Source organism: Miniopterus natalensis, assembly GCF_054644295.1.
Source record: "Miniopterus natalensis isolate mMinNat1 chromosome 1 unlocalized genomic scaffold, mMinNat1.hap1 SUPER_1_unloc_1, whole genome shotgun sequence".
In the NCBI taxonomy this organism is placed as follows: Eukaryota; Metazoa; Chordata; class Mammalia; order Chiroptera; family Miniopteridae; genus Miniopterus; species Miniopterus natalensis.
The window spans coordinates 1,337-26,101 of NW_028269905.1; the positions used below are offsets into that span (position 1 = coordinate 1,337).

At 34.9% G+C, this 24,765-nt stretch overlaps 1 protein-coding gene across 3 annotated transcripts in view; it reads left to right on the top strand.

Moving 5' to 3' along the window:
* Positions 1-2,842: 2,842 nt before the first annotated feature.
* LOC107534498 (ankyrin repeat domain-containing protein 17) overlaps positions 2,843-24,765 on the top strand; it is an 81,799-nt gene continuing 59,876 nt past the window's right edge. For 2 of the 3 annotated variants that reach the window (XM_087813691.1, XM_087813692.1), the window contains exons 1-13: positions 2,843-4,280; positions 7,382-7,529; positions 7,775-7,922; positions 9,063-9,296; positions 11,911-12,005; positions 13,858-14,095; positions 15,681-15,872; positions 16,232-16,341; positions 18,986-19,073; positions 20,229-20,356; positions 20,600-20,743; positions 21,143-21,245; positions 22,672-23,424. In XM_087813691.1, the coding sequence (XP_087669817.1) occupies positions 4,240-4,280; positions 7,382-7,529; positions 7,775-7,922; positions 9,063-9,296; positions 11,911-12,005; positions 13,858-14,095; positions 15,681-15,872; positions 16,232-16,341; positions 18,986-19,073; positions 20,229-20,356; positions 20,600-20,743; positions 21,143-21,245; positions 22,672-23,424 (2,422 nt within the window). In that variant the 5' untranslated portion in view covers positions 2,843-4,239. The remainder of the gene's footprint in view (positions 4,281-7,381; positions 7,530-7,774; positions 7,923-9,062; positions 9,297-11,910; positions 12,006-13,857; positions 14,096-15,680; positions 15,873-16,231; positions 16,342-18,985; positions 19,074-20,228; positions 20,357-20,599; positions 20,744-21,142; positions 21,246-22,671; positions 23,425-24,765) is intronic. The other variant, XM_087813693.1, reaches the window with a different exon arrangement.

Below are 24,765 nucleotides of genomic sequence, written 5' to 3' on the forward strand. Positions count from 1 at the left end.
TGATTTTTTTTAAGTGTCTTAGTCAAAACAGTTCCTTTCCCCTCTTTTTTTTGTGTGTTTTGTTTTGTTTTGTTTTGTTAGTCCTCACTGGAGGATATTTTTTCCATTGATTTTTAGAGAGTGGAAGTGTCTGAGGAAGGGGGGGGCAGACAAACATTGCTGTGAGAGAGACACATTGATTGGTTGCCTCCCACACACTCCCTGACTAGGGCGATGAATTGAACCTGATACCCGCTTAAGTGCCCTTGACCAGGAACTGACCCTGCAACTCTTCTGTTCTTGGGCCAATGCTCTAATTACTGAGCCACACAAGTGAGGGCTTTTTACCTACTTATTTTTAAAGAAATGAGTCATTTGTCTGACTGTGGATTTTTCCAGTTGTATTTCTGTGTGTTGTCAGTTCTTGAATCAGAATTCAGATCCAGATAATTAACCAGATTTCAGTTCATTTTGTTTTTGGCAAGAATAGTCATTCCTGGTGTTTATAGTTTCTTATATATCACATAGGTACTCTGGTTGTTTCTTTTTTAATGATGTTGAGATTGATTACAGTTTAGGCATCTTGAGAAAAGATGCTTGAGAAAAGTTTTTGAGACTTTGTCTGAAAATGCCTTTTATACTATCCTCATACTTGATTCTTGGAGTAGGTATAAAATGCTAGTTTAAAAATCACTTTTCCTTTGAAGTTCTGCTTCATTGTTTCCTGATTTTTGGTGTTGCAGTTCAGAAGTTTGACACCACACGTATTTGGGATACTCTTCTATCTCTTCAGCTTTTCTTTCCTCTTCTCCAAAGTGTTATAGTTTTTTGGCATTCTAAGATTTTAATCATATTTTGAATATTTTTGGCTGTCTTTCTCATTCAAGATTTCAAATGCCTGGTGAACCCTGGGTTTTGTTTGTAGTCAGCAACAATGCCCTTAGAAGATAAATTCAAAGATTTACATTCATGTGTTGTCAACTGGTGGGTTTTACTATATAGTGTTTATTATATATTATATATCATATATATTATATATATAACTAATTTCCCATTGCAGCATAATAGTTTACAATAAAGATAGCAATGTGACACAACACCCATTTACCTATCTTTTAGTTTCTGTAGATAAGACATCAGGGCACACAGTGCGGCTAGGTTCTCTTGCTTGGGGTCTCATGGACTGAAATCAAGGTGTCACCTGAGTTGAGTCCTCATCTGTAGGCTGTAGGAGAAAGTCTGCTTCCAAGTTTATTGTTGTTGATAGCAGAATTTAGTTCCTTGGAGTTGTAGAACTCAGGCTCCAATTTCCTCATGGACTGTTAGCTGGAGCTACTCTCACTTACTTGAGGTTGTCCACATTTTTGAGCCATGGTGCCCTCTATCTTTGACTTCTTCTCGGGCTTTGCATCTCTGGCTTCCTTTTCTCCAGTCAGCCAAAGAAGTCTCTTTATGGGTCATGTGATGAGGTCAGGCCCACCCAGTTAACCACCCTATCTTCAGGTCTTCTGTGCCATATAACATAACCTAATCATGGGAATAAAATCTATCAAATTCATAGTCCCAAAGATTATATGTATACTGGAGCTGGGCAATCTTAGGAACATTTTAGAATTCTTAGTATGCAGCGATTAGACAGAGACCCTTCCATGGAACCCCCAAATGTCAATATCTTTAAGCCTTTTCTCTGTGGCTATTCAAATTTTTGAGACACATCTGCCAATTTTTGTCTAGCGAATTATAAACCTGGCTGCCAGCATTTAGCGAGCTAAAAGTGGGAAGGGGACTGAATCTCACTGTTTATCATGCATGTTTACTTAAGTGCCTTATTTTTAGTTTAGTAGCTCATCTCCTCTTCCTCTATATCTGGCATCTCCTAGTCCAAGGCCTTTCTGGTTTGGTTTTGTTTTTAGAGAATAATCACCTGACTATGCTGTTTGGGTATGCGTGGAGACTTAAGTGCCTGACTCCTCACAGGTGTTCAGTCAGTCTCTCTTTTTGCCAACTCAAGCCTCACCCATGTATCTGGTACCTGATTCCTGAGTCCTTTTTGGATGACCACCTTATTTCTCTTTGATATCTATGTTTCCATTTCTTTTGTTCTGAGAAGCAGTTATCACCTTTTATTTACTTCATCTTCATAAATATTACGTTATATTTACAAATATCTTTTATGGTTATCAAAGATGGAGTTTCTGTTGGATTTAGTTCTCCTTTGAGTAAGTTATAAGAGGAAAAATAATTACCTTAAAATTACCTTAAAATCAGAAATCTAGGTCATCTTTTAATGTAGCTTCTTTCTGAAGTTATATGGTTCTGTTCAGTTGATTAAATGTTAAAATTTTGAAAAGAATAATCTGGTCATGTATGTTTTATTTATTTTTTATATTTACTGATATCTGATAACTGTATAAGACTAGTTAAAAAAAGATTACCATAATATAGAGTAGGTAGAGTAAATTAAATTTCAATCACTGTTTATTCATTTGAGAGGTTACCATGTATTTCTTAGTTCTCTTACTAAAATAATTATCTTCATTATGAAAAAAAGAGCTCATGAAAATTTAATGTAGATTATTTTCGGGGGTTTTTTTGGTTTTTTTAAATCAGTAATTACTTTCTACCGATTCAGATATATCCCCTTGCCTAGTTCTGTTGCTAACATTGAGAAAATAGCTAATCCGAGTTGGCTAAAAAAAAAATTGGAGCTAATTCTCTCCTATGAAAATGCATGTGTGACTTTGGTCTCAGTAGTACCTTAGGATTGATATCCTTTTGAAAAATACTACTAGAGTAGAGTTAGTCTACAGTTGTCTTTTACTATTGGCAACACATATTATACAGTACATATCAGTCTGATTAGACCAAAAGTGCATTTATCGTTTGCAATGCTTCTAATCCATGGATCACATGTTGAGTGGTGGGGGATTCTATAATATCCATCAGAACATCAGATGTTTGTCTTCAACTTAGATTAAAGGTTCTTAATCCTGGCTTTGTATCAGAATTTTCTTAGAGCTTTTAAAATATGTAGATGCCTAGGCCCCACTTCCTTCTAATTGAATTACATCTTTAGATATTGGAGAGCTCAACATGTATATTTTTGTAAAGCTCCACTCCCTGATGAACAACCTGGATTAAGCACTACTGAGTTAGAATAATAAAGGTTAGAAATAAGCTTTCTTTATAATATCTGGAGGAGAACAAGTTATGTTTCATGCAGATGGTTACTAACCATTTCTGCTTTTGAAATTTTTTGTTGTTGTTCTGAATTTTTAAAATATGGTACATTTAGATAGGATTTTGAGTATAAGTTGCAGTCATAATTTGAAATAGTTATTCAAATATAGGTTATCTTTTATATAGCCTATACTGTTTTATTAGGCCGTTTGTGGTCACAAGTGATAGTATCCCAACTAAACATTCTTAAATGAAAGTGGGCATTTACCAAAAGTATAGGGATGGTGCTGGATTGTGGCATTGCTGGTGTCAATCAAAAATAAGTTGCTCAGCTCTAGCCAGTTTGGCTCAGTGGTTAGAGTGTCGGCTTGGGGACTGAAGGGTCCCAGGTTCGATTTTGGCCAAGGGCATGTACCTCGGTTGTAGGCTTAATCCCCGCCCCCCACTCTTTCTGAAAAAGCAATGGAAAAATTATCCTCGGGTGAGGATTAAAAATAATAATAATAAAAAATATAACTTGCTCAGAACTCTGTCTCCTTTCTTATTTCGCTGTTCTTTTCTCCTCTTTGTTGACTTATTTTGGGAGTAGTCTTTTTCATTTGTGGTATAAAAGTGACCAAATAGCTCAAGACTGACATCTTAGCAATTCAGCAACCTTTAAACATAGGCTCTCTTTTCAGACCTATAACAAAAGTCTGAGTGAGGATTCCTAATTGTCCCAGTAACCAAAGACCCATTTCTGGCACCAGAGTATCACAGGGTCAAGCAGTTAAAGATCACTTGGAAGGAATAAGATTATCAGAGAATTGGAAAAGAGTGATTTCCAAAAAAATTCAGGGCAGACAATATATATTTATAATGTACCATTTGCAGATTATTTGATAACATATATAGAGTTAAATAACTTGAATTTTGCTTTATTTCTCCTTTTGTGTGCATTCATTTTGGTGTGAAAATACTATAGGAATAGGCAAATTATCTACGGCTGATGGTAAAGCCTTTGCAGATCCTGAAGTGCTTCGGAGGTTGACATCATCTGTTAGTTGTGCGTTGGATGAAGCTGCTGCTGCACTTACCCGTATGAGAGCAGAAAGCACAGCAAATGCAGGGCAGTCGGACAAGTAAGTTACATTTTCATTGTGATCAATATAAAAAACATTTTCTTAAAAATGATAAAATAGCTAACATTTATTTTGTGCTTGGAACTATACCAGCCACTTTGCATATGTTATCTTGTTTATATTCACAAAAAGCCATAGACATGGATATTGTTTTTATACTCATTTTATTCATGAAAAGCTTAAGAGAACTCAAGAACTTAATCAAGTTTGAATAGGTGACAAGTGGCAGAGCTGGGACACAAGTGTCTGCCTGTCGGCAAAGCTGACTTCTTAGCTGATAATGTTATAAAAGACATTTTGCTGATTTAGGTTTTGTTTTCTTTTACTGCTCTGGTGACAAAGAAGTAAAGGCTTTTTAATTAGTCACACTATTTCCAGTTCATGTACATAGTTCTGACTGTTTTAAAGGGCAAGGTTTTTATTTGTTTGTTTTATGAATGTACACAAAATGTCACAGCTCTAGTTCCCAAGCACATTGTAACATACATTTATTTTTGTATGTGCTACAATTTCTTTTATATAGTATAATAAGGGCTCAGCTTTTTAAGTTTTTCTGATGATGATGTGCAATAAAAATCACACTATCTCATATATGAAAATAATTATGTATATAGTATAGTTAAAAATGGATGTAAACCCCAAAGAAATGGCTGGGGGGGAAATGATTAATGCATGTTACTTTTCTCCTCAGAAGCTTCTTTTTTCTTTAGAAAGAAACTATTTTTGCCCTAGCTAGTTTTGGTCAGTGGTTAGTGTGTTGGCCTTGGACTGAAGAGTCTCGGGTTTGATTCTAGTCAAGGGCAGATGCCTCCAGTTGCAAGATTGATCCCCGACCCAACCGAAGCCGGGTACAAGAGGCAACCAATGTGTCTCTCTCACATCAGTGTTTCTCTCTCTCTTCCCCTTCCTCTCTTTCTGAAAAGCAGTAGAAAAAATATCCTCAAGTGAGGATAATAAAGCTATTTTATTTTAGCAGTTGCCTTTAAACAGTTGAGAAAATGGGAATATTCTTTTACATACGGGTTTGGAGAATTAAAAATAGGATGTAAGAATTGGCTTTTACATAATGTTTTTAGGCAGCTACTTTCAAAAACATGAAAGAGAGGTTATATAGTATTAACAAGAGTATGAATTTGCTGTTTCTTGGCTCTGCATTGTTTTTATCTGTGTAGATGTTTGTGTTCTTATTAATTTATTTTACCAGTCTTCTCATATATTGAGTCTTCTTTAGGTACCCTCAGATTCTTTTCCTTAGTTAACTATTCAGTTTTTCTGGCCTACTATATTATTGACCTACAAGTATTTTTTAATGTGGTGCCTATCGAGACTGGCAAGAGAGAAAATTAAAGACACCTTGAAGAGTGTTAATTGAAACTGGAAATAGAATAGAAAAAAATAATAGATTCTTTGGCATTGAAAATACTTGAAATTAGTAGCAAAGCAGTAGAACATGTTTGTGACGGTCATATTTATTCAGCAAGGCTTGAGAAATATGTTCCAAATAGTGAGTGCTATGTTCCAAACTTTACGTTAGTTAAGTGCAGTATCATGTGCCAGATTTAGTGTACCCTTTGCTTATGAGTTCATAAGTTCAACTGTTGCTACAGTAATTCTTATAAGGCTGTTTAAAGCTAGCGAAAATTGAATGAAAGTCTCAGTAGGAAGGTAGAGGGCAGTGTGTGCCTAAGGGGGAGAGAGAGAATGAGAGACCACTTGAAAAAGAGATAAGTTAGGGTATGTTCTTAATACAGGAAATGTCTTGTGGGAAGGATTTGTACTAAACTTGTTTAAAAATTATAGAGAACACTGACAGTCTAGGAACAGTCAATATCCTATAAAATGAAAAGAAAGAGACAAGCTTACTAACTGCTGTTTGTGCCTGACTTTGGTAAGGAGACAATACAATTAACATGTAGGTAAAATATGTAGTATGGCACATAATGGTAAGAGTTATGAGGAAGTGCTAGAGCAGTGTTTGGGTTCGGAGGTCATGTTGCATTTTAAATAGGGTAGTCAGGGAAATCCTCACTTAAAAGGTGGCTTTTTAGCAAAGATCTGAAATAGGTAAGGGAATGAGCTGTGTCTGAGAGAGGCGCTGTCTTGATAAGGACAGCAGATGCATTTATTTTGGCATTGGAGCTTAATTAGCACTTTTGATAAAAAGCAGGGAAGTCAATGTGGCCAAAGTGGAAAGAGCAAGAGTGGGAATAGTAGGTGATGAAACCAGAGAGGTAAAATGGAAGAGTGTGGGATGCTACCACTGGACAGATCTTCTATGGATTTTGGCCTTTATTGTGAGTGAGATTAGAGGCTATTGGAAGATTCTGAGCAGAAGAGTAACATGATCTACTTTTATCTATTTTTTTAAAAAAATGTGTTATTTTTTCAGGAGAGGAAGGGGGGGGAGAGAGAGGGAGGGAGGGAGAGGGAGAGAGGGGGAGAGAGAGAGAGAGAGAGACATCAGTGATGAGTCATTGATTGGCTGCCCTTGCCCCCTACTGGGGATCAAGCCCACAGCCCGGCATGTGCCCTGACCGGGAATCCAACTGATCTTCTGTTCATAGGTCGATGCTCAGCCGCCAAGCCACGCCGGCTGGACGTGATCTACTTTTCTTTAAACAAGATTTCTCTGGCTTCCTCACTGAAAAGAACTTGAAGGAGATTAGGGCACATACCCTGGGTTGTGGGTCGATCACCGGTGGGGGCACACGGAAGGCATTGCTTCACTCTTTCTCTCCTGCATCAGTATCTCTAAGCATGTCCTTGGATGAGGGTTAAAAGAAAAAACGTCCAGTGACCGAACAGAATGAAGTGTCATTGTGACTTGTATTTTATTCATGTGATATTCTGTAAAGTTTTATGTTTTAAAATTTTGGTTTCGAAAATTGCATAACGAAAAACATTTTGTAAAGTTAAATATTTTAATTCAGCGACTTTTATATGTAGATTTTTAAAAAATCAATGAGCTGAATCATTTTCAGTTTTTTTGCTATGGATCTTATTGGAACAATAATTCTTGCTTAGCACTTCTGTTCAGTACTTAGGCTGTGCGGTGTTTTATAATATCATGTCCTGACATTGCAATATTCTTCCCCTAATAGCCGCAGTCTGGCAGAAGCCTGTTCAGAAGGAGATGTAAATGCTGTGCGAAAGTTACTCATTGAAGGGCGAAGTGTAAATGAACATACTGAGGAAGGGGAAAGCCTCCTTTGTTTAGCTTGTTCTGCTGGATACTATGAGCTTGCACAGGTTTGTATTATCAAAATAAAGCTCATGAGTTTTTAAATTTTGTTTTGTTTTTAATTTAGCTTGTTTAGTAAGGAAAAAATAAAGGCGACCTTAGGCTCGTTTTAACCTATAGTTTTGTTAGCCATATTTTGTGTTCATTGGCTCTTCTACTATTTATAGTATGACTACGTAGGTGTAACATATGTTCAAATTTTTTAAATGAAATTATTATTTTCTAATATTTTTTAAACTTTTTTTTTCATAAGGTTTTGTTGGCAATGCATGCAAATGTGGAAGATAGGGGAATCAAAGGTGACATTACGCCTTTAATGGCTGCTGCTAATGGAGGACATGTCAAAATTGTGAAGTTGCTGCTAGCTCATAAAGCCGATGTCAATGCACAGTCTTCAACAGGTTATGCGTATTTCCTTTTTAGTTTTGTTAAATAGTAATACCCTTTGGTGGTAATTATTTCACATGAGAGTGATCGTTAGTGATGCTTTTGCAGTTCTCTTATAAATGCTGCATGTTTGCATAAGTCTGTGCATTAGGTGTAAAGTACATAGAATATATTTTGAATGAAATGTCTTCTGTTTTGTGTATGAGGGCAATTAAGTGGCCTTTTAAGGTTCTTTAAGGTTAAACATTGGCCCAGTTACAAGGACTACTCTCTTAGAAATGGAAAGGGTGAACTCTGGCTTGCAAACCCAGGTTTCCTATTTCTGGGGGAGAAGGGAAGAGAAGATACAGAGAACAAGGATGTGGAATAAAAGGCAGGTCTTTTCATTGCCTTTTCTTACTAAATTGTGGCCTATAGGAAAAAAGAGGATATGAAAACATTGTGTCCCACAAGGGACACAATTTTAGTCTAAATTTTTTTTCCTTTAAAATTTGGGCATATATAGATTGTATAACAGCTCTAAAATCATATGAAAATATATTTTGTGCATTTTTTTCATGCAAGATTTTCAAAACTGTTTACTATTTTAAGTAATTTTTAAGGTCAACAGATTCTAGTTTGAGGGGGTTTTAGAAATCCTTATTTTACCCAGAAAGTTGAAGTTTTTCCCCCCCATAACATGGATGAAGGAATATTTTTGAAATTACTTTAACTTTGATCAGTTAACTGATACTTGAAATTGTAGAGAAAACAAATATATATGATTAAAAGAAATGGTATGAGATGTATCTATAGGATGAATAATTACAATCCTAAAAAAGAAGCTTGTGAAACATTTCTCTGATTAAAGTTAGAATGAATATAACCTGTTTCTCATCTGAAAAGTTGGTTTCAGAATTGCTCAGTTCTTTCATAACTCTACAGTTGTGGTGAGTGTATCTGATTTTCTACATGTGTTTGACTGATTTTAAATGGGAAGAGCAGGGAGTAGGTAAGGTAAAATGCAGTGAGGAATGGAATTATATGTAAGTATTTTATATAAATTTATTAAGGTTATAGTCTCCCATTTCAGTTTCTTTTTTATGCTAAATTAGATTCTGTTTTATTTTGGTAATTTATGTTAACGGGGTTTTTGTTTTTCTTTGCTAAAATAGGCAATACAGCACTTACATATGCTTGTGCTGGAGGCTATGTAGATGTTGTAAAGGTGCTTTTGGAATCCGGTGCTAGTATTGAGGACCATAATGAAAATGGCCATACTCCTCTTATGGAAGCTGGAAGTGCTGGACATGTGGAAGTAGCCAGATTGCTGCTAGAAAATGGGGCTGGCATTAATACGCATTCCAATGAATTTAAAGAGAGTGCCCTTACATTAGCTTGTTATAAAGGTACAGTATAAAATATTTTTTTAAAACAAAGTTTTAAACATGAAATGACAGTTTGTTTTTTAATTAAAAAGTAATAGTATATAGTATGTATTTAACTTTTGAAGTAAGAGTCAAATATGTAAACTTTTAAAATGTAAACTCAGTATTATAAATATTGTCAGTGAAAAATGACTATTGATCCAGTTACTTTATCAGAAAGTTATTTTAACTTTAATGTACATTTTTAAATGGTGTTGTACCTTAGAATAGTTCCTCTGGTTGAAAAAAAAGAATCCTGCTGAATATAGAAGTACTCAGCCTGTAAGTTTAAAAGAAAACACAATAAAAGTAGCCAGAATGATCTAACAAGAAGGTGCATAACGTATTACTTATGATACTAAGAAGAAAAGATAAAAATTGAAGAAAAAGAAAATGTGAGAAGAAAAATGAAAAGTGGTATGGAGGGAGTTTGAATTCAAAAGAACAATGTTAGAGTATTACCAGCACATTTAGTAAAGTTCGAAATAAGAGCTGGTTAAAATTGAGAATGTCTGCCCATATATAGCTGTACAAAGGGGCTACATAATTTTTTTTCTTTTTTTTAACAGAAGGAAGCAGGTAGCTGACAAGCTAGCATCAGGCTACTGCTGCTTTTTAAAAAATATATAACTTTATTGATTCAGAGAAAGGAAGGGAGAGGGAGAGAGTTGAAATATCAATGATGAGAGAGTTGTCATTGATCAGCTGCCTCCTGCACGCCCCCACCTGGGGTTCCAGCCGCAACCTGGGCATGTGCCCTGACCTGGTATCTGGTATCCAATGGTGATTGACTGGGTATTGAGCCACACCCAGCTGGGCAGGGGGTACATAATATTTTTGAGTAATGTAAATCAACCTGAAAATACTGATAAAACAGAAAAGTACTCTTTTTTGGGAAGGCAAGACAATTGTCTGAAAAGATGCTTTGGTCTTCAGCTAGCAGATACTCTAGATTCTACATTGTAAAAAGCCACAGAGGCTGATATTTTTTAAACTTCACCTATATGACAGGTAAATGGCTATAAACTGAGGAGCTTTTAAAAAAAGCAAATTTCATTCAATTTTATGTCTACATAGCCATTCAGTTCAGTGTTTCATATCATCTGCAGCTGTGCCATGTTTGTGTCATAAAATAAGTGATGAATTCTTGACATCGAAACATCAAGAAAAAGCTCTTGCAGGGCAAGTATAAAATTTAAGGAGACACTCTCAGTGGCTAATTCTTCGCTTATGCAAGGTTGCAAGTGAACACCTCAAATTTTGTACCCAGGACTTTGTTGCCTCACCCTAGTCCTGGCCCTGGTGTTGTTTCATTCTATTTTAGAGTGCCCAAGGTTGTGTGAGTTATTTCATAATAATTTTCTTAAAGATATGGATAAAATATCCATATATACATAAGTGACTAAAATTTAAATGTGAAAATATGGTCTATCTGAAGTGTTTTTGATTATCTGGTGTTAACAGATCTTCAGATACAGGGTGATTAGGAAGCACAGCTGAGTTCCATTAGTTCCCCTGTTCTGTTGGATAATGAGGCAGAGGCCAGTCTTCTGGGGGTAGAATTAAGCAGACTGGTTGGGTAGCTTTCTGCCCTTTTCACAAATACTTCTTGAACCTGGCTGTGTTTTACTACTGAGTCCCAGCCAGCCAGAAGAGCGTTGAGATGGGCTATATAAAGCTCCTCTTTCCTCTCTCCTTTGCTTGTAGCCCCACCCTGTTTTCCAAAAGGGGCATCTGAAGTTGGGGCTTGCAGGCTTTAATTAGAAGCTGGAAATAGAACTGAGCTATTGGAGAGCATCTCTAGTGCTTCTGTGGATCCGAGGACCTGCTCCCTTTCCTCTGTTTCTAGGCCATAGATTGACAAAGAGGAGATGGGGAAGGGATGGAACTCAGGCTGAGGCTGAACATTGATGTGGATCTTTGGGAGGGGAAAATGACAGAAAAAAGGTAGCAAAAACAAGATATGGCAGATGCTGCACTTACCAAAGTTATTTTTGTTTTGACTTTATCTGTGATTCTACCATCCACTGCTCTCTAGTCCCAATTGATTGAAAATTGCAGCTCATTCCAATAATTTTGGGGGGAAATTATTAATTTTTCTCTTTATTATATCTGAAGTCCTTTCTAAAATTTATCTTTATGACTACTCATAAAGTATTTTTATCTGAACTGAAGCATATGGTTTATTTGAGACGGCATAAATATGTGTACGTGTGTGGGTATATGTATATGCATAGGTATGCTTATATCTAAATACATGAATAAATATTAACTAAGTGGTGTATTAACTAAGTGTATATTTTTATATATACAGTTCTCAACTTACATATTCTGGGTGTTGGATTTTAGTGGTATCTTTGATCACCCATAGCAAGGATTCTAGTAGCAACAATGGTAGAGCAATAGGGTAAAGAGTAGAACAACAGAGATTATGTATAAATTGTATTCAGCAGTTGAGGGTAGCTTGTAGCTGACTTTTGTATTATACTTAAAAATGTATTGCTATAATTTAAATAAAACTTGTTAAAATATTATAATTTGTCTTACTTTTTTTAGAATGAGTTTTTTAAGTAATATTAATGCGCTTTTGGTTTAGGACACCTAGAGATGGTGCGATTTCTTTTGGAAGCAGGGGCAGATCAAGAGCATAAAACAGATGAAATGCACACTGCTCTAATGGAGGCTTGCATGGTAAGATTGGTGAAATACATGAAATATATTTCTATTACATATAAAAATATATATTTTATATAGTGTGCATTGAGTGTCTTTTTCTTTGGCTCAAAAATTCTGTTTATTGTAGACTTATTATGGAGCAGAACCTCAGCTATCTTGAATTATTAATAGTTTTCAGAGCCAGTTATACAACATTGACTTCTATTAGAAGTTGCTTTCTGAAGCTTGACAGCATTATGTTCATTTTCTTAATCTCACATCACTATACTGGTTTTATGTAGTTGGTGCAAAAAGTGACTTTTAAAAAGATTGATCCAAGGGTATTAAAAAGGAGACTATAATTCCCAGAGTATGCACATATTACTAAACATAACATGCTTATCAAACCAATAATTTTATTTATGAAAAATTTGAAATTAGACTATTATTTGTGTTACATAATTCCGTCTCTGTCATGGTTTTTCTGAGCCCTGAGTTCCTTTTGTAAGAACACTGTTTTAGAGTTTGTATGTGGAGGTGGGTAATAATAGTACTCTTAAACTTCTGTATCTGTCTGTGATTTGTGGCACAAAAATGGATCAGAGTAACATTATAGGTAGATTCATGAGAAAAACATGCCAAAGATAGATAAAAGCCTCAAATGAATTTGAAGTTTCTGGTCTCAACTTCCCTTCAGAGAATGATTATTAGAAGGATGTTAATTTTTAATTACTAATTTAAAAAATACTAGGTAGCCACTTAAGACTTGAGTTATCTTTGTTTTTGTTTTTATTGCCATGCCAGTGTTTGCTTTAGTAAATTATTCTTTTAAGTAAACATAGGTTTTCTCCAGAGGTTTTGAGTTCATCTTTTAAGATGAGGAATAATATCCTTCTCTGGGTTTGTTGTGAGGATTGAATGAGATGTGTGTAAAAATACATCAATGATATCTTCATTATAAGGAACTTAAAACGTCTGCCATCCCCACTAGAAAATCAACCCATAGGTAGATTAAGAAATTATAATGGAATGTTCTATAAATCTAACCAGTATGCACTGCAAGTGTTATAAGTAGGGAAAAGATAATAGTAGGGGCCAGGCAGTGTAGGACTTGACTATGGAGGGAGAAAATACTGAGATGGAGGAACACCAGAGTAACCTTAGTAATAAGATATTAAAGTGGTATCATATAAACCTAGAGGCAAAAATGAGCGTGACATATTAAAAGGAAGATGAAATGCTTGTGAGGTAATATATAGAAGGTAAAAGTATATCAAAGGGGAAAAAAAGGAAAAAGGAGCCTTGGAGTTGCTAATAGGTAGGAAAGCTGTGGTGAAAGGAACAGATGATAGTAAGAGAGAACTTCTTTCAATTTTCCTTGGCATTTGAATGTTGAACAAAAAAGTACCATGTGCATATTGTGTTCCCCTTCCCCTAACACATGCACAATTCTCCTAGTCATAATAGTATTGCATATTTCTTTTTTCTACCTAATCAAAAGTTTGCTTATTCTTAAGGTTTCTATAAAAAATCTAACGCTTTCTCACTTTTATCCTTTTAGCGTTTAAGTTTATACCATGCATTGTTGGTGTTATCTTATAGTAGTCTCGTTTCATGTACTTAGTGTTTTTTTCCCGTGGTGGTTAATAAACTTTTTGATTGAAGGCATCATTTTTCTCCATGTTTTATATCCTCAGTCTCTATTTTCTACTCTGTACTGAAGAAATATAGATAGGTCTTAATACTTGCTTACTCAACTATTAAGTGTAGATTTATTAGTATTTGAATGGGAGGTCAATGAACTTCATTTGGATAGTTGAGAAATCTTTGTATTTTTGAAGATTTTTTTAATGGTGCTAATTTAATTTTGTAATTGCATTGTAATTAGGATGGCCATGTCGAAGTGGCTAGGTTACTTCTTGACAGTGGTGCCCAAGTGAACATGCCTGCTGATTCATTTGAGTCACCATTGACTTTGGCTGCATGTGGTGGGCACGTGGAACTCGCGGCCTTACTTATTGAAAGAGGAGCTAGCCTGGAAGAGGTCAATGATGAAGGTTATACACCTTTGATGGAAGCAGCACGTGAAGGACATGAAGAAATGGTGGCGTTACTTCTGGGCCAAGGTAACCATTCCAATCAAGACCCTAAACTGACTAAAGCATTAATGTGTAAAATGTAAGGTGATCATTTTATAAAATTAAATTCAGTATTTCATCTTTCTAATAGATTCATAATGAGAGTTGTCACAAAAACTAATGATAAAATATTTGCTTTGAAAATGGCTTCCATACCGTGCTAAACAAAATCAAATAGACTCCTTTGATACAGAGCTTTCAGAGCCATCATGTGCTGCATATTTAAAAACAGAGAGAACTGGCCCTGGTTGGTATGACTGTTCGAGCGTCGACCTCTACACCAGAAGGTCTTGGGTTAATTCCTGGTCAGGGCACATACCCTGGTTTCAGGTTCGATCCCTATCCAGGAGGTAGCCAATCAGTGTTTCTCTCTCACATGGATGTTTCTGTCTTTCTCCTCCCTTCCTTTCTCTCTTAAATCAATAAAAACTTATCCTCAGGTGAGGATTTAAAAAAGTAATAAACAACACAAAATTGGAGGTGGGGTAAGGTTGTAGGTTATGTAGGAGCATATGTGAGATTCAAAACTTCTCAAGCTATTATAAGAGAATTTCTCTTGGGGTAGGAAACCTATTATTATTTCATATATCTACTGTTTCATGAAACATAGTATGAGAAATACTGCCATAAGGATTAACTTAATGAGAATGCAAGAATGCACATATAAGAAGCTGTCAAAGAGCCCAGTACACATGGACTTCTCTTTTGGGAAAAATGAAAGAGTTACTTTACTGTATTAAGATACCTTAAGTTTAGAAGTACTCTCCCATCTCTATCCCTATTTGTAGTTTAATTTTTATATCCGTTTTAATAATAAAGTTTTTGTTTGGACAAATTGAATGGCACATTTTATTAAAACCTTTTTATTGAGAGGTAATATTGACTAGAATTTTAAAAGCACAGTTTGAGCAGACTTCTTAGGTTTGAATCACAACTCCACTGCTTATCAGTTTTGTTAGCTTAAGGCAAGTTTCTAACCTTCTGTGCCTTAATTTTGTCATCTTTAGGGTTTTTGTGAGAATATATATACATACACACACGTATGTGTGTATATATGGTTTTAGAATACTGTTTATCGTACAGTACCTGTTAAGTGTTAGCTATGGTAATGGTGGTAATAGTGATGATGATAATGTTGTGACCTTGGGCAAGTTAATTAATCTCAATTTTCTTAGGTGTAAAATGGAGCTACTAATATGTAGAATGCTTTCAGTATTGCCTGGGAAATAGTACTAGCATATTAAACATTAGCTATTGTTACCATCATCATTCTTTATCACATTATTTTTGAATCATATAAGGAGGGAATGTAGTTTATTTTTCTAAGCTCTTTTATCACCTGATTTGTACCTTCCGGCTGAATAAATCTTAGTGCTTTAGCTATGTACATCAAATATGGACTAGTAGATATGGTTTTGAGTTTATTTTTAACTGCTCAGAGTAGGAGAGAAGCACTTTATTATTTAGTAAAATAATGTAAATGTTCATTTTTGAAGTATAGTACATTAGGAAATAATCATGTTTTGCTTATCTCTGGAATAAGTTAATGACTTTCTTTAATTAATTAATTTAGGAGCAAATATCAATGCACAGACAGAAGAAACTCAAGAAACTGCCTTGACTCTGGCTTGCTGTGGAGGCTTTCTGGAAGTGGCAGACTTTCTGATTAAGGCAGGAGCTGATATAGAACTTGGGTGTTCTACGCCTTTAATGGAAGCTGCTCAAGAGGGTCATTTGGAGTTAGTTAAATACTTATTAGCAGCAGGTAGGCATTTTTGTATTTGGGAGTTTTTTTACATTATTTAAGTAAAAATGTAATGCAAATAATTTTTCTGATGTTATGTCATACTGAATGTGAAAAGGTGATGTGATAAGATTTGTGCGTATTCTAACCTTATTGCTGTTTGAGGTATTTGCAGCTTAAATTTCAAGCAGTGATCTATTTCTTTTTTCCTTCTTTTTTTGCTTTTAAAGATGCTGACAATATTCTCTATTTCTAGAAATGGATAAGGATATTTTGTCTAATTTGAGGAGATATGGCTTATCTGGAAAAAATTTCTGTGTCCATCATTTCTGTCTTACGACTGTTTTATCAAGTCTGTGTATTGTTTAATACTGTTACAGGAGCTAATGTGCATGCAACAACAGCAACAGGGGATACAGCACTAACATATGCCTGTGAAAATGGTCATACTGATGTAGCAGATGTATTACTTCAGGCAGGAGCAGATCTGGTAAGCTATGTCACTTTTGAAATCCAAATATTTAAAACTAATCCAATAGCTTGGCTGGGCGTGGCTCAGTGATTGAGCTTCGACCTAGGATCCAGGCAATCAGTGTTCGATTCCCGGTCAGGGCACATGCCCGGGTTGCGGAGCTAGGCAGCCGATCAATTACTCTCTTATCATTGATGTTTCTATCTCTCTCTCTCCCTCTCCTTTCCTTTCTCTGAAATCAATAAAGATATATTTTAAAAAGTCAATAAAACTAATACAATAAATTAATTTAAAACTATGGTAAATATAGACGAAAGATATTTCTTCATTTCTAATTTTATGTTAGCCTTTTTACCGTTATTATCTCATTTAGTCACATTTTTCTTTTCTACACTGTTTTGTATCCCTTAGTATTTTCCTTGTTAGCAGGACTATTGAATGTACTACTCCTCGTTCCCCACAGAAAAAAGGGGGGAGAGACTTTTTGTTAGATATGTTAATACAAAATTATTTTCCCTCAGACACTTAGCTAGTTTTAGAAGCTTTTCTGATTTGGTATATCAAAGCAAATATGGCTTAGAGGTATTTCACTGAACTTAGGAAACAAATTGTTCTTACACTGTTCAAAGCACTATTAAATAAAAGAAATTTAAAAGGTGAGTATTTAATAAATAATATTTTCCCTTAAATAACTTTAAAAAAAAAGTTTTTATTGTTGAAAGTATTACAGATGTCCCCTTTTTTCCCCCTTGACCCCTTCTATCTTATGCATCCTCCTTCCCCCGGCCTTCACACTACTATCTGTGTCCATGGGTTATGCATATATGCATATAAATTCTTTGGTTAATCTCTCCCCGCCTTCCCTCTGAGATTTGTCCGTCTGATCCATGCTTCTATGTCACTGAATCTATTCTGTTCATCAGTTTGTTATGTTCTTTAGATTCCACAGATAAATGAGATCATGTGATATTTGTCTTTCCCTGGCTTATTTCACTTAGCATAATGCTCTCCAGATCCATCCATACTGTCCCAGAGGGTACAAGATCCCTCTTCTTTACAGCTGCGTAGTATTCCATGGTGTGAATGTCCCACAGCTTTTTTATCCACTCATCTACTGATGGGCACTTGGGCTGTTTCCAGATCTTAGCTATTGTAAACTGCGCTGCTGTGAACATAGGGGTGCATATATTCTTTCTGATTAGTGTTTCTGGATTCTTAGGGTATTCACTTAAATAACTTTTAATTTAGTAAGAAGGATGAAATACTAAGGTCATTATAAGGAAGACTATAAAGAGGATCATAGGATATTACAGAATAAACAAAGTCAGAAGAGGTAAAGATGTCATCTGAGATTATATTTTGGGCTGGGTAAAATTTAGAAAGGTAGATATGGCAATGCTGTGAAAAAGAAACTCTAATTGGAAGTAGTATAGGATGGGTATAGCTTGAGGAATAGGGAAGCATGAAGCAGATGTGCGTGAGGAAAATAACTAGTCTTCCAGTTTAGCCTGTGAGAGGGAAGGAGTGAGACGTGACAGGATGGTTTTAATTTTAGTTAAAATATAAGCACTCATGTTCTTGGGACTGAGATTAACAAATAAGTGAGTTTTCCTAAAGTTCATAGTTTGTGACAGAAATTCACAAATAGACAGAAACAGGCTCCTCTATAAATTGGTTTTGTAAACTTGATTTAACTTCTCTTTCCTCATTTATGAAAGGATAGGGTTGTTTTAGACTATTACTGTGATCTCTTTCAGCTCTGCATGTGTTGGTACAACACTTGAAACAGTTACAACACATTATATTCTAATTAGTTGTGTGTGTGTTATTTTCTTATTAGAATTTGAGCTTCCTCAGTTTAAGAACTATATTTTCAGTGTTTACATCAGTGGCTATGAAACATGCCTCAGTGTAATATTGGTTCGTTAATTGGTATTTCGAATCACCTAATATATGGCGTAAGTGAAAAATCAAAAGTGTTCATCAATTGTGAGTGTTAAAAATACATACATACAATACTTTGTAAAAGGTATTTTTTCTCAAACCTGTATATTCTAAGATCTGAAAGCTTTTTCAGTAGTGTTCTCAGTTACCCAGCAATCACAAGAATGCAGTAGATTCTCCATCCTTTTGAGATTAGAAATCTCTAGTACTATCTTGTAATCAATGGCTTTAGAGTTCTGTTATCACTAGCCTTTTTGTTTTTACATAAGGTAAAATATAGATAATGGGAGGTCATAGAGAGAGAGATGGGCTTACAGAAATTCATACAGATAGTATACAAACTTACGAAACAAAAGTCAGTTGGAGTAGATGAGATTATTGCTAATAATGTTGATCATTTCCAGAGGGCTATGTTAGGGTGCCATTCACTGTTCAGGTTTCACAATCCTGAAAGAGAAGGAAAAATTACCCAGATGGATTTAAATGAGGGCATCACAATCACTTGAATATATCTTCAGTTCTTAAATTATTTCCATAGTTCATGTTTCTGAATTTAGATTTCTTAAATTGAAAGATGTATTCCTTAATTTCCTTCAAAGTGATGTTTAATACATTTAGATTCAGAAATTAGTCCAATTGTTTTCCTTTTGATTTTCACCAGAAAGAATAATTGTTCACTAGCAATTAAATATCAATTAAGTCTGTGTTTTTTAAACAGGAGCATGAATCTGAAGGTGGAAGAACTCCTTTAATGAAAGCTGCAAGAGCTGGTCATGTTTGTACTGTTCAGTTCTTAATTAGTAAAGGTAGGTTTGTTTAAAATAGTTGGGTTTTTTGTTTTGTTTTGTTTTTTATTCAAATGTGTCTATCCCCAGCACTCAGGTATTTAAAGATTGAGGGATAAAGGACATTTGTTCGGTATTGAGTGCTGAGATTTTGTGAGTGGGTATTTGATAAACATCCTGCAATACATAGAATAGTTCCAAACTATGAAGAATTGTCATACTGAGTACCACCTTTGTCAAGAAACACTTTTATAAAGAAAAACTCTATATAAAACTTTGAAGGTTTAGATAACTTAAAGTTTGTTCTGTTCACATAATAATAGATCTTGAAACCTGGATTTTTATGTTTATGCCACTGATTAACTTGGATAAAGAGAAAGACTCTATATAGAAAGACAAATATAATTTAAAAGGCAATTTATGCCTTTTCCTTCTTACCAAAAATACTCAAGAAATGTACAGTTTGTAATTGTTTATACATAAAGACAATAAATCAGAAATATCTTACAATTAAATTATTTGAACACTTGTGATGTTTGTTTATACCGTAGTATTTTCAAGAATGGAATTATTTACATACACACCATACCGTCTGTTCTTTAGTTAATTTTAATGGATCTGATTTCAGTTTCTTCCTGCTATTTTATTTTCATTTTCCACATTGCTTAGCACAGTGCTCCAAATCTGAGATGAATACCTGTTTTCATTCTCAGATATTCCCATTAAAAAAGATGATACTATTACTTTCTATTCCATGTTCGTTTGCTACATATTTAGCCCTTGGAGGGCAGTGTGGTTTATATTCCTTGGTTTTTAGTCCACTTTTCTACTTGAATAACTTAAAATGTAAATAAAATTTCATAAAGTACTTTGTTAAAACAGTGATTATGTTAATGGTATGTTCTTTTATAACCTTTTACTGTCACATACTGAAGTATTTATAGATGAAACTATATCATGTTTGGGATTTGTTTTAGAATAATTCAGAATGGCAGAAGTGAATTTATGTGGGTATATGTGAAATGGGATTGGCTGCTTGTTTATAATCATTGAAGCTGGGTAATGGCTATGTGGGGCTTTGTTATACTGTTCTCTCTACTTTATGATTTTGAAATTTACCATAATTTAAGAAATTACACTCTAGTAATGTGATTTTCTGTGCCTTGTCTGTTTCAGGAGCGAATGTGAATAGAACTACAGCTAATAATGACCATACTGTATTATCCCTGGCTTGTGCAGGGGGTCATCTGGCCGTAGTGGAACTACTTTTGGCTCATGGGGCAGATCCTACTCATCGTTTAAAAGTATGTAACTCATGTTTCGGGTAGCACTGTGAATTCCTTATTCTTGAATACTAGAAAATATCTAAAAGTTCCATTTATAATGGCATTCTAACTGTGTACATTTTCTCTTTTATTAGAGGTAGGTGCTCTTTACTAAACCTATGATTTTAATATGTCTGGGCCTGTCGGCTTTATCTTCCTTAAGTGGTTCTGTAAATTAAATTGTTAAAAATGTGTTTTTCTCTTCCATATCCACTCTTCTAGGATGGCTCGACTATGTTGATAGAAGCAGCAAAAGGTGGCCATACAAGTGTTGTTTGCTATCTTTTGGACTATCCTAATAACTTGCTTTCAGCCCCTCCACCAGATGTCACTCAGTTAACTCCCCCATCCCACGATTTAAATAGGGTAAGATTGAAACTGAAAGCATTTTATATTATATCTTCTTTATTCGCCTTTTGCTCAGTGTTTCAGTTTATAATAGATTATTTTTTGTTGTAATAAGTAGTTTTCTTTGTAGATGTACTTGACGTGGTTACTGAATATCTGGTATAATATTCAGATTCTAGATTGATAGGAATTTGCTCTCATGTGCCCAGAATAACCATTTGAATTCAAAGTTCATAAAAAAATATCATGGGAAATAATTGGGTACTAGCATATTTTAAGTAAATATGTTACTATCTGAAGGTAATGCCATATTAAAAATATTGAGTCTTTGTAACTTATTGTTCATTTAAAGCATATTATGTAGTGTAATGGATTATATAAGAGAAGCAGAAATACAATTTCTTTCCTTCATCTTAGGCTCCTCGTGTACCAGTTCAAGCACTGCCCATGGTTGTCCCACCTCAGGAGCCTGATAAGCCACCTGCCAATGTTGCTACTACACTTCCCATCAGGAATAAAGGTTAGTTATACTTCTAAGGACTGTTTCTAACATGCTGTCCAGGTAAAAATGATATTACAAAAACCTAGCCATTTCAAATTTTTCCACAAAAATTAAATTTTATTGGCATAGTTAAAAAAATTTTTACCAATGAAAAAAACATGTTATTGAGAGAGAAAATAGTTAATAGCACTCATTTGTGCTAGAATTAGAAGTATTAGCAAGAAAAATTCAGATGTTCATCTTTGATGCAATTCTGATTATCCATGATTTCCTCTAACTGGTCATTTCTATTCATGTTAAAATGTTAGTCTGGGTATAGTTGGATAATATTTTTTTGTAAATTAAATTTCTGTAGTGATATGAAACATAAAATTTACAAATTAGATTAAAATTTATTTTATAGTAACGTGTAATATATATTTTATATCTGGGATATCTTAACCACTAATTCAAAGTTATTTCAGATATGCTTGTTTCTCTAGAATTCTGGAGGTCCATATTTGACTTGTGGATGTTACACCATGCATGTTCATACGTTATGTCCCAAAACATTACAGCTACCAGTTTTAATCAGTTTTTCTTTTTGAAACTTTTACCTGAAGAACCAGTGTGGTTTTAATTTTTTTGGTTTTTGGCTACCTATATTATTTTACCAACAAGAATATTAAGTATTTTCACCAGTTCTTTCCAATCACTACTACCACTCCAGAGCGTTGGCACCTTTTTCAGTTGGTATAGCAAACAACTGATTGCTGTACCTGTAGCCAGACCTGTTTTTTCACCTGGCTATCGGAAGATACAGTGGATGGTGTAGTCCAACATCTTTTCTTCCAGGGAAACTGAATCCCAGTTCTCTGCTGGCCAGGTAGCTGTGTGAATATGTGAATTTATATCTTGCCTTTATCAGTCTTGAAGATGGTAGGCCCCAACAAAGACATATTTTAGATGGATTTTAATTTCTTGGCACTTCTCAGTGGTTTGGGTACTCTTTGTGTGTGTGTGTGTTTAAAAGGCAGACTATTAAATGTGGAAAAACCTTGACTTAGAGGTCTAAGTTTTCCCTACATCTTAATAGTTTAGCACTTTTTTATTCTTTTGATAAATTTTTACATCAAGACCAGATTACACATAGCCTTAGATTTTACTTTAATTGCACCTCTTAGATATCACAAACCTGCATTCCTCTATTGTCTAATTTTAGCCATGTGATATTTTTAAAATTCTGAAATTAGTTTCCCAAAGATGACTCTATGCACATAAAATACATACATTTTATGTTTATGATAAAGAAGGTGAATTTGCTTTAACTCCTTAATAGTGCATTTTCATCTTCTATTCCTATGATAACTTGGTGCATAACTGTTGGCACTAAACCTCCCAACAGTAACTCTGTAATGAGGATGCCATTCATGTGCACTTCTGAGGGGGTTTCTTTTTCACACAGCTGCTTCTAAACAAAAGTCCAGCAGCCATTTGCCAGCAAACAGCCAGGATGTACAGGGTTACATCACCAATCAGTCTCCAGAGAGCATTGTAGAAGAGGCTCAGGGAAAGTTAACAGAACTGGAACAGAGGATAAAAGAAGCCATAGAAAAGAATGCACAGCTGCAGTCCTTGGAACTGGCTCATGCTGATCAACTTACTAAGGAGAAGATCGAGGAGCTGAACAAAACAAGGGAGGAACAAATTCAGAAGAAACAAAAGATTTTGGAGGAACTACAGAAAGTAGAACGAGAGTTACAACTGAAAACTCAACAGCAGCTAAAAAAGCAGTATCTAGAGGTTAAAGCTCAAAGAATTCAACTGCAGCAGCAGCAGCAACAATCTTGCCAACATCTGGGACTACTAACTCCTCATGGGGTTGGAGAACAGCTTTCTGAAGGAGACTATGCACGATTACAGCAGGTGGATCCTGTTTTGCTTAAAGATGAACCCCAGCAGACTGCTGCTCAGATGGGTTTTGCACCAATCCAGCCTCTGGCCATGCCTCAAGCTTTGCCTCTGGCGGCAGGTCCCTTGCCTCCAGGGTCCATCGCAAATCTTACAGAACTGCAAGGAGTGATAGTTGGACAGCCAGTACTGGGCCAAGCACAGTTGGCAGGGCTGGGGCAAGGAATTCTGACAGAAACACAACAAGGGTTAATGGTAGCCAGCCCTGCTCAGACCCTCAATGACACGCTGGATGACATCATGGCAGGTGGGTTTATATTGTTATGAGCAGGTATCAAAATATGATTTGCTTAAGGCTAGTAATAGTGTGCCACAATTTTTTGCCATTGCCCAACTTGAGAACTATTTTTGGACTCTTGACCCATGTATATCTTTAGAAATATTAGTTCAATCTCAGAAGTTCTCAGATGGATTCAGGTCAAATTAAAGATTAGCTCGTTCAAAACAAGTGACTGAAACTTTCTGGCTTAGCTAAGTAGGCTGGGAATCTAGGTTTTTCAGTAGTGGGGTTAATGTTTGATTTTTGGTTTTGGCTTTTGTTTTTCCCTTTAAGTTCAGGATACTAAGATTGAATTTTGTCTTTTTTGCTTCTGTATTCACACCAATAAATGGGAAATTGGTAGAAGTTGAAGTGCAAAACTTAGTAGGACATCAGGAAGCTTATTTGTAAACAGAAATACTTTATATCCTAATGGATCAGACTTCAAACCTGATGGATATTTTTAAAAAAATTTTTAAACACCTTTACAACAATAATAAAGTACCAAACCAAATAGGCTTTGCTTATACTGTATGTCAGTGATTTTATCCCCTGTGAATGTTAATGTGTAGTCTCTTTCTAATTGTATTATGGGAAGGTATGGTCCCCTCACAGTATCATAAGTATCTTTTTAAATGTGTAGTCAGAGAAGTTTTATTTCATTATAACTAGTTTCATTGGTAAGAAGAAATATTTAGAAGGTGATTTTAATGGTTTTACTTCTTGGTACTTATTTTTCCATAAATTCTGTAACAAAGTAGTAGTGCAGTGACATTTTACAGTATTATAAGCAATGAGAATGCTATACTGAAAAGGATCATTTTCTTCATTAAAAAAAGCTAATGAAAAAGAAAATTTGAAGAAAGAAAGGGAAAAAAACAAAGAGTTAGTTTTCTCCCCCCTTTTCACTCTTTGATCTGTACTTTAAAAGACAATTGAATTTTTCTAATTTTGAAATTATCTTCAGTAACATTACATATTATGAGATTTTATGTAATTTAATGTTCACCTTTTAAAAGAATAAACTAAATTGTATAGTGTTGACATATTTAGCTAACATTCAGAAACTACGAAACCAGCTAATGAGACAGATTTTCTATACTTACAAATTGCTCTAAAGTTTCCCAGTCCTCTTTTAATTCACCTTAATAGTTATACATGGAATGAAAGTCTCTGCTAATCTTACAGGGAACAATAACTACCTTGGGGGGGATGCTGTTAATTATTAATAAGAACTATAAAGATTCTCATTGATAAGCATAAAATTTTTCTATAGATTTGAAAATTACTACTAATCACCATTAGCTGGTTGTAATAATTGGGAATGCA